General features: G+C 36.7%; 1 protein-coding gene across 3 annotated transcripts in view; it reads right to left on the bottom strand.

Annotated features, from left to right (window-relative positions):
• SLC16A7 (solute carrier family 16 member 7) overlaps positions 1–16,660 on the bottom strand; it is an 84,362-nt gene that overhangs the window by 27,458 nt on the left and 40,244 nt on the right. Inside the window, exons 1-2 of one of the 3 annotated variants that reach the window (XM_041465705.1) lie at positions 13,371–13,486; positions 9,856–10,098 (exon numbers count right to left, since the gene is read on the bottom strand). In XM_041465705.1, coding sequence (XP_041321639.1) covers positions 9,856–10,069 — 214 coding nt within the window. In that variant the 5' untranslated portion in view covers positions 10,070–10,098; positions 13,371–13,486. Of the gene's footprint in view, positions 1–9,855; positions 10,099–13,370; positions 13,487–16,660 lie in introns of those variants that run through there. The other 2 variants (XM_041465703.1, XM_041465704.1) reach the window with 2 other exon arrangements.

Below are 16,660 nucleotides of genomic sequence, written 5' to 3'. Positions count from 1 at the left end.
TCATGATTTGTATTACAGATACTGCCTAAGCATCACGCATTTCTGGAGCCACCTTTCCACTAAAGAATTATGTTGACATTCTTCAGCAAGAACATATTAAAATAATCCAACCTACCTACTTCTGCAAAGATTTACTATGTGTGCCTGTGAGAAGAATATTACTGAGGTTTACTGAGGAAAGTAATATTTTCTTCCTACAAGAGGAGCTATGTTTCTTTTAAAAAGTTTTAATACATCATACTGGAAAGCAATTGGTCAGAACTTTGAGTGATCTAGGCAATGTGTACATCTGAACACCCTGTCAGGTAATTTTTTTAAAACATCAGGTGAAATAATCTGGAAGAAATTCCATAATACAAATTTGTTCTTGTCTTAACCCCATTTGCCACTTCAGCTCTGGCTCTCTGAGCATAGGGTCAAGTGCTTTGCACTCAGCTTACTGTTTACATTTGAGTAAGTAAATATGAAGTGCTTCTAAATCACAGTGGCAAATGTAACCTTGCACACTCTTTCCAAAGGTATAAACTATGGTGCTGTGTAAAAGACAAGAGAATAACTCTCACATATATTAGGTGGCATGCTAGTTGATTTTTAAGGAACAATACAAAAAATAAAAAGCATTGCATGAACCAACTTTATGCTTTAACATCAATTTTAGTCCCAAGCTGAAATAAAAATTTCAAGCCTCAGAATTTCCAGCTAAATTAAAATTCTTCCAAAAACTTACTCTGAAATATCTCTAGTATGTTCTGCCATATAAATAAACAAATTAAAAATATAACTGTGTGGCATTACCAGGAACTAATTCTTCCTCTTAGCTCAAAATAATTACAAACATTTTTCCAAGGTTATTAGGTATCATATTGCATATCGTTACCAAACAGACTTAGGAAGCTTGCAATGTACAGTGTCTTGTTTTAGTATAAACCCAAAGTAGTGGTTATTACTCTATATGCAGTCACCTAACACACACTGAACCTCTCTCTGAGATAAACTGCCACAACTCATTCTGTGAGGTGCAGTCCTCTGAGTGATTGTTCATGTAAGGGGACATGAGCCCCTTAGAATCATCTCCAATGCTGACTACATTTTTTTCCCATGTGAGAATCACACAATTTCAGGTCACTACCTGGAAATGATTTGTTACAGAATCTGTTGTTTCAATGAATAATCCTTACAGTCACAGTCCCTGATTCTTGATTTCTCAGACAACTTTGCAGCACTGGAGCTCTATGGAATCCAATAAATTAAAATTGAAATTAGGAGATTCTTATTTAAGGTCAAATTGTACTGCATCCTTAGATTTTTGTTTTCCATTTATGAAGCAGATATCAGCTTACTAACAAATAAGTCAGATGTTTTATCCAATGATTACTTCAATAAAGTCAATTCCACCAGCTTTGCTCAAATCCTGTAAATTTTCAAAGGTAGTATTCTATATTTTATTTATATTTTATCTGGGGAAAAAGATATTAATAATTTATGAATCATGTCTTTTTTAGGTGAATATAAATAAAAATGAGATTTTAATGAATGCCTCTGAAGTCACATTAGTCATTGAAGGTACACTGTCAAGAAATCTTGATGTTGCAAACACATCTAATGACGAACATATTTGCATAAATATATAAACATGTTTATATGTTGACTTTATGTAGGTGAAAAAAATTTAATTTAACTTTGAACTTTATGAAATCACTAAGGTATTTAAAATGAAGCATTTCTTGCAGGATAAGCACTAATGCCCATGGAGTCCCAGGCAGTTATTTTAGAAGTCTCTGATAATAGAGTAACATCATCAGTGAAGGTGTTCCTTCTCTCCAGCTTTAAACCCTTATGTTCTTTAATCAAATGTTTCATGGTATCCCTTCTGGAGTCTTGGTTTCTTATGGATCGTATAATTCCTCTAAAGGCAGTCTTTTTTGGGAAATTCTGCAAATCTGGAAGCAATATATGTGGGACAGAGAAGCTACAAATTTCAGTCAGGTAAGTTCTGTTCCAGGAAGAGCAAAGGATTCCTCCATAGGAGAGCAGTATAGGTAAGGTTTGCAGCATGACAAAGTTGGTGCTGCCAGCTGATACTGATAAGAGAAGTGTTTGGAGATCTTGTTACAAAGAGACTGAGCTGCATTTAACTTTTAAATCATGCACAGAACATAAGAAACAGATATAACAGATCCACAGATTTCTATCAGCTTATAATCAGCTACAGAAGTATGTAAACCTAGACAATTATTAGACAAGCCAGTTGTGTTTTTTTCTTATCTGTTTATGGAAGAAAGGGAATTACGGGTATGAGGAAAGTCATTGCAAGGTAAGAGAAGACTTACAAGCTCAAAGGTACTGTTAAAATTACCAGGTATTTTTAATAGGATTAAAACTAATGCAACTGAGTCAGTGTCACTGGAACTTGGGAGAATTATAACCCATTCAACATTAAAGAAGATTAAAGAAGCAATCAAACCTTAAACACAATGAGCTTAAAACCCCTAACAATGGGTGTGTATCTCTAATAAGAATATTCTTTGATTTCAAGGTCTCTAGATAGCAAAATATAATGTATTAGTGTAGGGCAAAAATCATGTAGGGTGGCATCAACTCAGATTTGTGCAAAATTAGAACTTCACCTCTAGATTCTTTTAGCACTCAAAAGCCAAAGAAGTCTTTGCATTTGATGTGTTTTGGACATTTAGATTCTGAAGGAAAGAATTACAAATTCCCATATTTTTTGACTGACAACAGATGTCTAGACAACTGGTCAGATGTAGGTGCCTTTGCTGAGGAAGACGAAACACATGAATCTTGTTCATATTATCTCCAGCTACTATTGCTAAAAAGTTGTAAGGATACCATTACTTTCGTCAAAGTTTTCTAAAAGTTAAACCTCTTAATGGCATGTGTTTCAAAGTATTATGCATAGAAAACCAAATGGGGACACATTCCCATCATCAGAGAGAAACCACTAAAAAATGTGTTTGAACTGTATGAGGAAATCAACATCTTATTTCACAACAGAGTTTCTGTTTTAATCACGTCTTTCATTTGGATGCCATGACATAGTAGATATTCCCCCAAACAAAAATCAGGTAGAACTGCAATGCAAATACTTGTTTCCTGATAATGAAAAAATACCTGCCAAAATTTGTGGAAAAGAAAGCTAGATTTTCTTTGGCTTGCATGCACCAACAAAACACGCATTACGTACTAAAGCTGCATTTGTTTGTATTCTTGGATGCACAGAATCTCAATAGAATATCACTATTAGATTAAAAGGTTCTGACTCCTAAAAAACTCTTCATATGGTTTATACATTTAAACACATGTGCCATGTGGTCTTTGCAAAAATCTTTGAAATTAGTAAATCTATTTAAAGAGTACCTAACATAATCATAAAAAAACCCATTCTAAACCATTACATTTTTTTATTTCTGCTGTTCCTCTGGCATCACCATAAACCTGTCACAAAGTCTCTGGCACACTCACCCCTGCTAATGACCGCAGAACTACATATCTTTATGAATCACAGAATGTATCAGCTGTTGCCATTTGATACTGGCTTAGAATATCTTCTAAACATATCAGTACAACTCTGTTTTCCTTGAATATACTCTCCAAAATAAACAAGGGCATAGTTCTTAGACATTCCAAAACAATGGAACAGTAAAAATCTATAATAAGTTCTTTGTAAAGTGCTGGGTTTATTCTTTCATTTGAAGTGCTGGGTGACTACAATGGTATACACAGACTTTTCCTTCCCCACAGTTCTTCTCTGGTATCTGCATAAATGTCTCATGATTCCCAGTTGCGCTAGACCATTGTTTCATTACCTTTGAATTACCCAACACACATCACGAACACAGCCATTGTATGATCCACTGAAAAACTATATGGGAACTAATCCAACATTTGCAGTACTCACAAAATAAGCATTCTTTCCTCAAAGTTTTACAAGCTCAATGAACATATCAAAGGCCGCAGTTTGTCCCTTGATACCTTTCTTAAACAAACCCAAAGTTTTAGCCCCTTAGAAAATGATGCATGTTATTTATTATTGTTAGACTTTGACCTATTAATTGAAACTAAGTGGAAATCAAAAAAGCATCATTTTTGCAGATAAAAAAGCTGTCAATATTTATTAACTTATTGAAAATCCTGTCTGTAAAACCAAATTAAGATCAAGACAAAGTCTTACAAAGGGAGAGTTATTAATTAATGTTCATTACATAATCCACATTGCTTACTTGTATGTAAATGAGACCTGTTTTAGTAAAAGGCTCAAGTTAATTAAATTTAAGTTACCACAAGTATTTCTACAGAATCATGGAATTGTTAAGGTTGGAAAAGACCTCTAAGATCACCAAGTACAATCATTAACCCAGCACTGCCATGTTCACCTCTAAAGCATGCCCCAGGTGATTGTATGTATGAAACCATGACCAATACCTTATGGCTGCAGCATCAAAAGAGGTTAGCAGAAACACAGTGGGAATTCTGTATCATGTAATGACTTTCTGACAATTACTCAAAATTAACACAAGCATACAATAAAAGACAAAAAAACTCAGTGGACACATGTCCTTAACTTGGAGATGGCTTCCTAAGTGCATCCAGATCCCAGCAAAACCCTTTTTCATGAAAACTTGATAATATTGGATTCCCAAAAGGCACTGAATATTTAGCAATTAGTTCTTATCTGTTCAGCAAAATGTAAAAAGTTGCAGAGGAAAAACCATCTTGTTCCTGTACATAAGGTGAAAAACCTGTTTGAAAAGAAAATGTATAAAACCATCTAAAACAGATATGGTTTTGGGGTTTTTTTCACCTTTCTTCCCTTGACCATTTTAGAGTGTTTTCTAAACATCTAGGAAGACATCTCTGTTTAAAACATGCATTGCTTCTGCAGAACACTACCCTGCAACATCCAGTTTTACTAAAACTCAAAGCCTTCCAAGAAATACAAGCCTGGCTGTATTACCCTTCACAGGCTTTAGCATTCAGGTCTTGTTTTTTAAGAACTGAACTAATGTATATTTATAATATTTTGTTACTCTTATCTCCATTTGCTAGTAAGAGTCAAAATGCTCTGTTCTTGTGAAACCTCATTACGACTCCTTTTCCTTTATCTGTGAGTCTCAAATTAACTTGACATAGATGTTTTTCATATATCTCAGGCTAAATGTGAAGTATTCCCTTATGCCCATGAGGAACTCAGAAAGTTAGTAAGTTCTGCTTTCAAGGGCACTCTAAATGAGGTTATTAAAATGCAACACTTTGCATATTCTGATGGGGAAAAACACTTGCCCCTGACAACAAAGGAGATATGACAACTCAAGAAAGCTTCTCAATCTCCATATTGATGGCCACTGGATTCCTCATGCCAGTATTTGTAAAACCGAAATTAGAAGATGTTATCAGGGAGAAAGAAAATTGTAGGAACCCAGGTTCTGCCCAAAAGTAAAAATCCATAACCATCTGTTGTTTGTGTTACATGGATTTCACAACTGTCATCTCCACTGTGCCTGCCATTACATCTTCACAGCAATATCACCAAAACACCCACTGAGATAAAATCACAAATATTTTGAACATACCATATGATACGTTATTTTCCAGATTAATATTAGACAAAGTCAAAATGAGGATTTGTCTATACATTACTTTTGTGCTGTCACATGAAAAATCCTTCAAGTGTTTGCTACTGTTTGGAAACACTTCAGACTTGAATAACTTACGTAATATTGAAGAGAAAGGAAGATATTAACTGCTACATTTTTTATGAATAAGCGTGTTTTGAAAAATTATAATGGCCACACCATACACTTATATAGCATCTTTCTTCCAAAGCAGTCTAAAGATGCATTTTTAACTATTTACTCAGAAACATTATCCAGAATTTATATGAAACTTTCATGTTTTTGGAACTTCAGACCAGTAAGACTGTCCCACATTTCACAGCTGGGGTGGTCTGAAGGATTTATCAGCTCTCAAGCTAATCTTCATAACTCAATGCTACACCCAAAAAGTTCTTTTTGAGAAAAAAAACACACAAACAAATGAAACAAAAACCGCAAACTGAAATCGTCCTTGGAAAATGACAGAAAATGAGTTAAGGACCAGTGAGTGAACAAACTGCTTTTTCCCTGAGGAAATCTAAAGCTCAAGGTCAGCTATGTCTGAAATCACCAGACCTGTCACATGGCTTTCATAGCTGCCACTGTGGCTCCTATCAAACCCACACTGAAAGCAATGAAAACATTTTTACTGGAAACAGATCAAACTCTGATAAGAAGCTCCTTAATCACCTTTGGCTGATAACACTGCACAAAGTGAGAGGTAAAGTTTTGAAAAAGAGAAGAATGAACTAAGAGAACTTGAGGTCAAATGTATTTGACCTTTTTCTTCAATTCCTTAATTTCTCTGTGTGTTGGAGCAGAAATATGACTCTGTAAGTATATGGATACATATATCTTTTATATACATAAGAATACATACATGCACATGCATTTTATACACATATCTGTTCATACACATACAGGAACGCAGATTGTGCTGCCAGGATAGCTCAACTAATTCCATTTTATTCCAGCTTCTGTCCTCCAGTGACAAAAGTCTGGTGGTCCCAATCTCAGTCCCTTGGGTGTAGGAATCCATCACAAACCCATCACCCTTAATTTAATGCAATTGACAGTTTCTGCTCAAGAGAGGCAGAAAAAGTAGTTACCATGGAGACTGAACTACTGCTCTTCTCCAGAGGATGCTTTTATCAAGCATGGCCTGAACAGTAGAGGCTGTGCAATACTAGTAACCTTAATCACATCACTGGATCTTGCTTTTTGGGATGCCTTTTTAGTAAACTCTAACAAACATCAAAAAGTTGGGGGGGTGGGGAAGAAGGAAGAGAGAGCTTAAGAAAACAAACAAACCAACCCCCTAAAACACAGCAGAAAACAGTATGAAACTGCATATTGTGCCAGATTGAGAGAGAAAATTAGTTTCATATTGATTTGATTTATCAGATTTGTCACCTCTGCCTGGTGCTTTCCTAAGAGGGTGAATGCTGTGCTTGACCTATTTGCTGGAATTAACCAGGACCGCAGGAGACCATACGGATTGCCAGATGGTCTGCTATAATTTAATGCCATTTATTCTAAGTATGAAGTAAGTGATAAATATAATTAACATTCTTTTAGCTCCTTACTGGAGCTTTTTTCTGAGACATTGAAAGGTAAGTTAATACCTTGTTGCAGAAACACAGATGCCAGCTAATTACTGCAAGAGGCTGCAGCCTCCAAAGCAAAAAGTGTCTGCACAGAGTCCAACTTATTCACTGACCCCACTGTGATGATTAATAGGTTGAATGCTAAGCTGTAATGAAGATGACAGGTCTTAGATGTTTTCAGGTTACCTTCATTAGTAGCATGATGAGCAGTGTTCATCACAGGTGCACGTATCACACTCCACAGTAAACAATGCACCTTGTACTTGTGGCCTGAACGTGTATTTCACATTACAGCACATCAAATGTGAAGAATCAAACCACCTTCAGACAGTAAAAACAATGAAGTGATTTCCTTCAGAAATGTTTTTCCGGATTGCTATTTCATATTCTGCCAGTGATTGTCTAAATGGCCTAGTTTTTAGGAAGTGGTCCTAGAGAAGCTTTGGCTTCAAAGAGTGTTTATATCAGGCAGGATCGTCATTCTCAGCATTTTAAAACCAAGAGTCTGTAACAAGATATCCAAACAATTCTGCTTACTGTTCCTGTGCTGATAATCTTTGTAGTAAATGGGGTAGGTGTTAGCAGAATGAATAGCAAACAATTTTGTAGTTTTTAATGTCGAAATACAAGTGGAGTTAGTAACTGGAAATCAGAACAGTCAAAGAAGTACTAGAGAAAAGGCAGAAATACTGAATCTTTTGTATTTAATAGGCAAAGCTGTGCACATTGAACCTCACAGATAAAAATGACCACAGGGAAATGTCCTGAGATTTGCAGGTGCACTGTCAATGAAACACGAGTGAACTTTGACCTGACAGAAATGACATAAATGAAATGTTATGCAGAGAACACAACACAGCAGCACCTGCACTGTAGAGCAAGCCTAATTTACATTGTTAAAGGAGCTCAGGGTGAGCAAGTCACAGCATACAGAAAGCAGAAAAAATATCCATCTTTTCAACACCTGTGTTCTTCTCATGCAGATGGGAAGATGGGTTCAGAACTTGTTCAGAGGCTTCCACAGTTACTCAGGTACACTCCACAGTGCACGTGCTGATGCACCCTTAAGAAAGTGCTGCATTAGGGGGGACTTGAATATGACGAGATATACCCTCTTTCACTCCACTCTTGATTGCTTCAAGTTATTTCTTCATCTGGTGAATTTTGATGAATTCACTTGTCTATTGTCACTGGTCCTATAAAATCCTTTATATCAGTAACTTACAATTTTCTATTAGTATATGAATAAAAATAGTATAAAAATATCTGAATAGAAATTAAATAGATATAGATAGATATCTCTTTTTGATATTGATATGACTTGTTAAGATATCTTCATAAGGTCTCTGTGATTGACAGAATTTGAAAAAAGATCAATTTTTCCATCCCATCAACTGAGGTGCAAAAGCTAATGCTATGATGGCTCCAGCTTAATTATTGTAGTCAGACAGGGAAGAAGAGTTGGTTGGAGAGAGCAATCCAGATAGCCTGATCCTCTTTGTAGGCACGCTCCTTACTTCCCTGACTGCTAAGTCAGGTAGGGCTATTCATGTGTCAGAGCTTAGGGAGAATGAAATAGGAGATTAAAAAACTACCATGCTGGAAATGACACTTCACTCACCCTTCAACAGATCATTTGCTGGACCTGACAACACTTTACTTGACTGTTACACAGATACCACTTCTGAAAAATACTGGAGGGACACTCCTCGGTGATTAAAGAGTTTCAGTATCAGTATGCTATCAGCACAGTGTTTTCAGGCTCTATGTCTATACATTCACACATATACATATACATAAACGCAGGTTTGTAAATGTATGCATTTAATTGCTCCATCAGTGCAAATGGTCAGATGCTCCAGGTGGTTATCTCTTAACATTAAAAGAAAGAGAAATGCTAGATCTGTTGCCTGAATTGACATAATTCACACCTTTGAACTAAGTGTTTTGTCTAAGCAGCAGCTAGCTCTCACCAATACTTAAAGGAGAAAAAAATTCTGATAAAATGAAGAAACCATGCAGAATTTAACAAGTTAGTCTTTGGGGTTGATAGACACAAAGCCTGTCAAAGCAGATTTGACACTTAGTTATTAAACATAGCTTTATGCTTTAAAATCCTTTAACATCTGTCTTGTTCTTTACTTGCCTGCTTACAAGAAAAAAGGTATCAGAGAATTTATGTTCACTGTTCAGTCCCAAGAATAAGATTGTCTGCATCTTAGCTGTCATACAGAGGGCATGTTTGAAGTATCACTCTTAGGACAAATAAGGATCAGATGTAAACCCCCTGTCTACAGAGGAATACCTGTGTCTCATGAATGAACCCTCATTGCTGTAATAATTTTCGTAATTAAGCTTCATCATTGGATGTACTGAGAAATCTCACCAAGACAGTGGAAATTGACCAAATTTACCCCTACTAGACCCAGAAGAAATTATTTGAGCATTGATTTGCTGCCAAATTATACTCTTGAAAATTGTGAATTTAGGGAAAGATTGCAAAATCTTTTTTTATCCAAATTACCTAAATCTTAGGTACAGGAACAAAGAAAAGGCCCAAAGGGGAAGCAATGCTTTAAGACCATATGAAAAAACCAACCAAGCAAAGTAATTTACTAATTTCCTGAATGTCTTACCTCCTGCATACATGACAGCCAACATTATCGATGATATCCAAGCTATCTCACTATATGATGTGTGGAAGATCTCTTGTATTTCTTTGAAGAACACTGTGATAGCTTTGGGGAAGGCGTAAGAAAATCCAATGGAGATAAAAGCCCCGAAGACCACAACCCATCCCCAGCCTCCATCAGGAGGTGGGTAATCTGGTGCTCCTGTTGCAGGTGGCATTTTTGGTCTCTGACTCTTCTCCAACTAGACTGAAAAACAAGGAAAGAAACAGATTGTCAATTTTTTTCCCTTTTTTCCATATCAAACAACATTATTTAATAGTCATCTATCATCTAGTCATCAGGGAACATAAAAAACCCTTGGAGGAAAGATCAATTTCCAGCTTTCATGGAAGCACAGAACAAGAACACCTGATTTTAGAAGCAAAAGCTGTTCTGCAAAAAAACTTGTGGCAACAATGTTTCCAATAGCCCAGTCAATATGTGGCAACTGTTAAAAATTACTCATCTCAGTCAGCGAAGTTGTATTTGCAATTGGTCACTTATTGCAAAGTGACTAGTTTGTGTGGGTTAATTTATATAGCTCTACAATCTACCATGTGGAGAAGAAACAATGGAAAGAAGTAACACCTAAATTATAACTAAGTGCTATAAATAAGTGTTAGTGAGATTTGTTGGTACCACAGCAAAATCATCATCAACAACACAGAGGAACAAATTGCGAACATCTGAAAAGCAGAGATCTAAGGAGAGATTTAAAATTCCCTGTGTATCCATAAAATAAATACATAATATTAAAATTCCATATTTTACTCTTAAGATCTTGATATTTTGATGTTGATATTACTTGCAGGAACAAGTTGGAGCTTGATGGTACCAATTTTGCTGTTTCTACATATTAGAAGACATCAGGAAGCTTTCCACAGCTCTTCTATAATTTCGAATGGATCTTAAGAGCTGCCACCACAATGATACTTTACAGAGGTTCTAAGAGGTGTAGCAAACACATTCAGGCAGCTCAAATCCACACAAAATTTCTAAAGCCTGAAATAAATTTCATATTGCTAATGTCAAAAAACCTTACTTTTTTTACATTCTGCATTAACTTTTTTAGAAAATATGTAGTGGTGAAAATCCATTTTTTATTTCTGAGGTGTTTTCCACTAACAAATCCCATTATTATTAAACACTGAACTGGAGTCCACTGTGGTTTTTTATGTGTAATCCAGCCTACACATACAGTATGAACTGCAAATTCTTCTTTCCTCCCCATTTATTTCCTGGGCATTTAGGCAACTTATTACTCTTGATTGGTCTCCTGCCATACTAGTATTCAAAACTGCGGATGATAACAGTGAGTAGGTTGCTGTTATGCTGATGATTACCAGCAAGCCTCTACATGATTTCTTCTGTGCCACTTACAGCATATTCCAATTTCTCACAGTAAACTGCATTAGCAGTGGGAGTGAGATGATTACCTTAACAAAAACGAAAAAAACCCAACTGTGTTAGCTTATACTTATCTCTTGGGACAGTGCCTGGCATACTTTTAGAGTAAATGCCATGTAGCACTGCATGCAATATATGCCACAAAACAAGCAAAATATTGTTTTTAAGATTACCTATTAGTAGGCTAGCCCTGTGATAGAAACCCAGTGTACTTTTGATTCTCCAGTTCACTGAAGCTGACTGTAGACATCAGCTACAATCTCATGTAGCTGGCACACCTCTGGGGAAAGCTGAATCAGTGACTAAAACATCAGGCTTTTAAGCAAAATTTTAAAAGCCCAGGTAGTTTGGCTTCTGCACCATATAACTGAGATTTCCTGCTGGCAGGAGTAGGTATCTATTGCTCAGTACACAGAGCATATAAATATTTTTATATGCATATCCAGAAAGAACCTGTGGTATGTACTTTGTTTCTGCTTATCCCAGTATCAGTTTAATGTTAGTTCACTGAGAAAACACAGAGAGGAAAACCTGGACCTGTCACTAGAACAAGTTGGACAAACAGAAACAATTCTGGCTGCTGAGACTTAAGTTTGTGAACACTGTTAAAGACTGCTTTATTTTTGCTAATAAAGATCCATTAGAAGGAAGAGTATCTCAGAAAGCCCACTGTAACTTAGAGGACAAATAAAAATGATCAACTGCATGTTCAAGAGCACAAAACCTCAAATTTGCCATAAAAAGCAGAATTCTATTTCTGTGAGTTAAGTGGAAGTAAAGAACAAGAGTTTGCCATCTATCCCAGAAAAGCTGTTCTGCTCATCTGAGAAAACTTTTGGGTCTTTTTTTTTCATGAAAAAAAGGTTAACTATTGTTTTCTTACACTTCAAAGGCTTGAGCATATTTGTTTTCATATTTAATATTCACATGACAACACTTCTATCGCTATTATAAATTTTTGTGATGGCAAACAACATCAACACATTGCTCTTCATAAAAATGGAAGGGCTTATCAATTTACTGAGGAAGCACTCCTTTTCCTAAAAATAATACAAAAGCACTTTGAAAAATCACAGCCACCACATTAGTTAAAAGAATGCTGAAGGTTCCTGAATGTCACTAACAGTTTGGAGAGATCCCACTATAGCCACCCCTTTAGGGTAGAAGAACAGGCTCTGACAGTTCAGTGCTTTCCTCCCTTTAAAAGCTTCACAGTAAATTACAGGAGTGTTAAGGAGACAAGCAAAGGGGCATTGGCTGCTCCTGTGCTTTAGCCTAGAGGCAAATTGGTGCAAAGGCCACTGCACCATATAACTGTAGTCCTGTCTGCCAACCTACAGTGGGCATTATGCTGTCACAAAGAAGAACCTGGATCATAGTATCTCACACCTCCTGTTTATTCCACAAAGTAGATCTAAGAATAGCTTCCCTGATATTCTTTTATGACCATCATGGCCAAAATTAGCTCCAGTCAATAAAGATGAAGAGGAAAAAAAAATACATGTTTGTATCAAGGTGAAAATAAATGTTCATTTTCTCACTAACATTAAATCCAACATCTCATACATGTTCAGGACCTAAAGTGGTATTCTCCTGTAAAATCTGCATTTAATGTCCTGCTGCAATCCCTGTAATGGAATCCCTCCTAAAGAAGTCTAATTGATTAATATACCCAGCTCTAACCTACCCCTAACTAGTAATATTTGAGTAATATAGGTAGTATCATGACAACTGCAAAATCCATTAGCAACTAAAAAACCCCAGGATTTTACATTAGTAGACATAAATGTTGATAAAGGAAGAAGCAAAAGATGGAGGAATGAAGCAGTGATAATCAAAATGCCTTTTCAGAAACTCTTATAGGTTATTATGGGCTGAAGAATAAAAAGAAATATGGCAGAAATCATAAAAACAAGCATGTGTGATGACGTTCATGTGAAGAACACAGGACCAGACCAAAATAAGAAAAAAAGAAACAGCACTTGAGCAAACAAAGATCACCACCAGTGTTCTTAGTCAGTCATATGAATACTGTCATGTGCTTAAAGCTAGCAAGGGAGCATTGCTCGTACCTATGCCTTTATAGGCAAGCAGTGGGCGAGGAACACTGCCTGCCCCTCCCAGGGAAGCAGCAGAGGAATAGCGACTGGAGTGGGTCCTGAGTGAAGCCATCAATCTCACTTCTCGCTGTCAAATACACAGAGATTCCTCAGCCTTTACATACACTGAGTCAGATGTGCACAAGGATTTTCTCCTAAGCTCTTTCTAGTTCGCCTGTATAAATCCAATTTATGTAAGCAGTGAACAAGAATGCAGTTTACTGTGATAGGAGCTGCATGCATCTGCTAACAAATAACAGGAGAGAAACAAGAGGACACTTTTATAACACCTGATAAGCAACATTTTTATTGCATTTTCATCACATTTGAACTTAATTAAGCATATGAGAACTAGAGAGAGAAAAAAATGGGAGGAGGAAGGGGAAAAGGATAGATGTGAGAGGAAGGAAAAAAGGGAGAAAGAAAAAAGGAAAAAGGTAGCAAGCAAGCAAGAAGGTCAAACTAAGAGCAAATGCTACAAACAAATAATGTATCTTGATACACCATGCATTGTAGACTTCAGTCAGTTATAATCAATCTGTTCAAAATGTTCATGCGTCTACCAACGCTTCATCAATATTCTGCAGTTGTCAGCTGCCAGAATCAGCTATCAGTACAACAGCTTGTAAAACTGAGAAGGGCTTATGTTGTTCTCCTGTTTACTAAGACTCTGATTTTACTGGGTGTCTTAGTTTTGGTTTTCTGAAAAGTTAGAGTAACTGTTTGTTTTCCTGCTTGCATTCTGTCTGCCTTGTCCTCAATGTGCCCCATCATCACTTGACTCAGCAGCCACATGTCCCAGAGTATAAGAACTGGCATGTAAAAAATCTGTCCCCAGCTGCTGTTAGGATAGTAGAAATACTTTGCATTTGTGTACTGCCCTCCAGTTCCAGACAGCAAGCCAAGAACTGGAAAAAGCTTTGCAAACTTGAGCAAAATCAGTCTTATAACATCCCTGTGAGGTGACTGAGAAATATAATCCACGTTTAGACATGGGAAACAAATGTGTTAACAGACTGAGTGACCTAAGTATCATGTCCTAAGATCAGTATCAGAGCTGGCATATAGACTAATGTCCAAATAAAACATGAGTTATGACTGAGATTTTTAAATACATGTTTATTTTAGAATTTTAGAATCATTAAGTAGCCAATGCAGATTATTTGTACTGCTTAATACTAGAGCTAGGAGCTCAGGTGGGGTACAGTGTTTGCTTTATAGGTTTGAATAGTTTGCTGCTCCAACTTACACATGTTAATTACACTGCTGTATTTGAAATAAATTACTTTGTAGAAGCATTAGAACATAATGAGTTAAATAAGAATTATACTCTTATCAAAGATCCTTGCTTAAATCCTGTAAGTTTTTCCATTTTCATTAACCTCTCTTTAATGAGTTCTAAGCAGGATGGCAGAATAGTAGGTACCATCTCATCAAATGGTATTGCCTCACCAACTTCTATAAGCTATTGTCATAATCTTAGGAACGATTTTGAGCCTTTGAAGAAAAAAGTACCATGTTAGTTTTGTGAGAAGATGAAGCCCCTACTTGAGATGGGTTTTTGGTGGGTTTTTTTTGTTTGTTTGTTTTTTTTTTTCTTTTGTTGTTGTTGTTCTAGAGAAAGGGAAGATGTGCAAAGACTGTAAGGTAGTAACTGAGTCTGTTCTCCGCTTTTAGTTCTAACTACTCAGCTCTGGAGGCAAAGTAGCTCCTAAGGAGCTCTGGTGCCTAGCCTTAAGGCACAGGCTAATTATCCTGAATGGGAAAATAGTCTCCTTTTTGTCTGTGTTCAGAGTCTAAGGGGTATGTGATAAATAAAACCCAGGTAGATGAAAGATGCACTCCGAGTGGGAATTCACTGATTTTTTCCACTAGGGTTTAATCTTCAGGACAAATACACCCTGTGTGAGACCAAGACTACTAAAAATGTGCCCAGGCTAGACAGCATTTTAGAAAGATGTTGGGTTTTGTAAAGTTTCTCCTACAGGCTTGAATCTAAGAGTCATGTCTGCAAATGCTTTCCAGACTTATATGTGACAACAAAATAGCTTACATATAATATATTATATTAAATTGTATTTGTAGGGCTAACGTTAGAGTTTGCTACTCTTGCTAAAAGTCTAAGCAAAAATAATCCCAAAATCACAATTGTTACTTAAAGCCTATTTCACTTCATTCTTAAAAATACATCTACAGGTATTTTAAGTCTAAATCACTAGCTTATTGAGAAAAAAAACATTTTGTTTTTTCTTGAAGTGCAGATGAAGGAACTAGTTCTAAATATTTGTATCTATGGAACAAATATGTAATTATTTGCAATTCAGAAGCAGTATTGTGGTGTACTTGTCATCCCATTGCAGCAGTAACAAAACAAGTGCTTGAAGCAGTGTGGGAACATGAGAGCCTCTCACACATCCAAGGCAGACATATGCAAATCATTCTTCCAACTGTCTAGGAAGTTGGCAGAGGCAGGCTCCATGGAGGGAAGCAGAAAAGAGGGAAAAGTCTCATGCTGTAAGATAATATGAGAAATCCCCATAACTTTCTTTCTTCTTAGGGTCTAGCATTTCAATGGACTGATTCTTAGAACAGCATCAACTGGGTGGATAATTGGAAGCTACAGCAAAATTTGTTTGCTGAGCTATACTAGGATGATCACAGATCTTAGCTCCCAATGGCTGTGCAAATATTCACAGAATGACAGAACAGGCTGAGTTGGAAAGGACCCACAAGGATCATCAAGTCCAACTCTTACCTCTGCACAGGACACCCCAAGAGTCACACCACACACCTGAGATTTTTGTGCAAATACTACTTGAACACTGTCAGGCTGGTGCTGTGACCACTGCCCTGGGGAGCCTGGTCCAAGGCCCAGCCACACTCTAGGTGAAGAACCATTTTCTAATATTCAACCTAAACCTCCTCTGATACAACTTCAGGCCCTTACTTCTGTCTGTCACTGGACACCAAAGTGAAGAGATCAGTGTCTGCCCGTCCTCTTCCTCATGAGGAAGTTGTAGAGCACAAAGGTCTCCCCTCAGTCTCCTTTCCTCCAGGCTGAACAGACCAGGTGAACTTGGCCACTCCTCATACATCATCCCCTCAAACCCCTCACCATCTTTGTTACCCTCCTCTGGACACTCTCTAATAGTTTAATGTCTTTTTTATATTGTGGTGACCAAAACTGCACACAATAATCAAGTTGAAGCTGCATCAGTGCAGAGTATATTTGATGGTCTAATTCAGTTTGACCAAGAATTAAA

The sequence above is a fragment of the Pyrgilauda ruficollis genome, unplaced genomic scaffold, assembly GCF_017590135.1.
Source record: "Pyrgilauda ruficollis isolate IOZ18807 unplaced genomic scaffold, ASM1759013v1 scaffold19, whole genome shotgun sequence".
NCBI lineage: Eukaryota > Metazoa > Chordata > Aves > Passeriformes > Passeridae > Pyrgilauda > Pyrgilauda ruficollis.
This window is presented reverse-complemented; position numbering and strand designations above follow the sequence as displayed.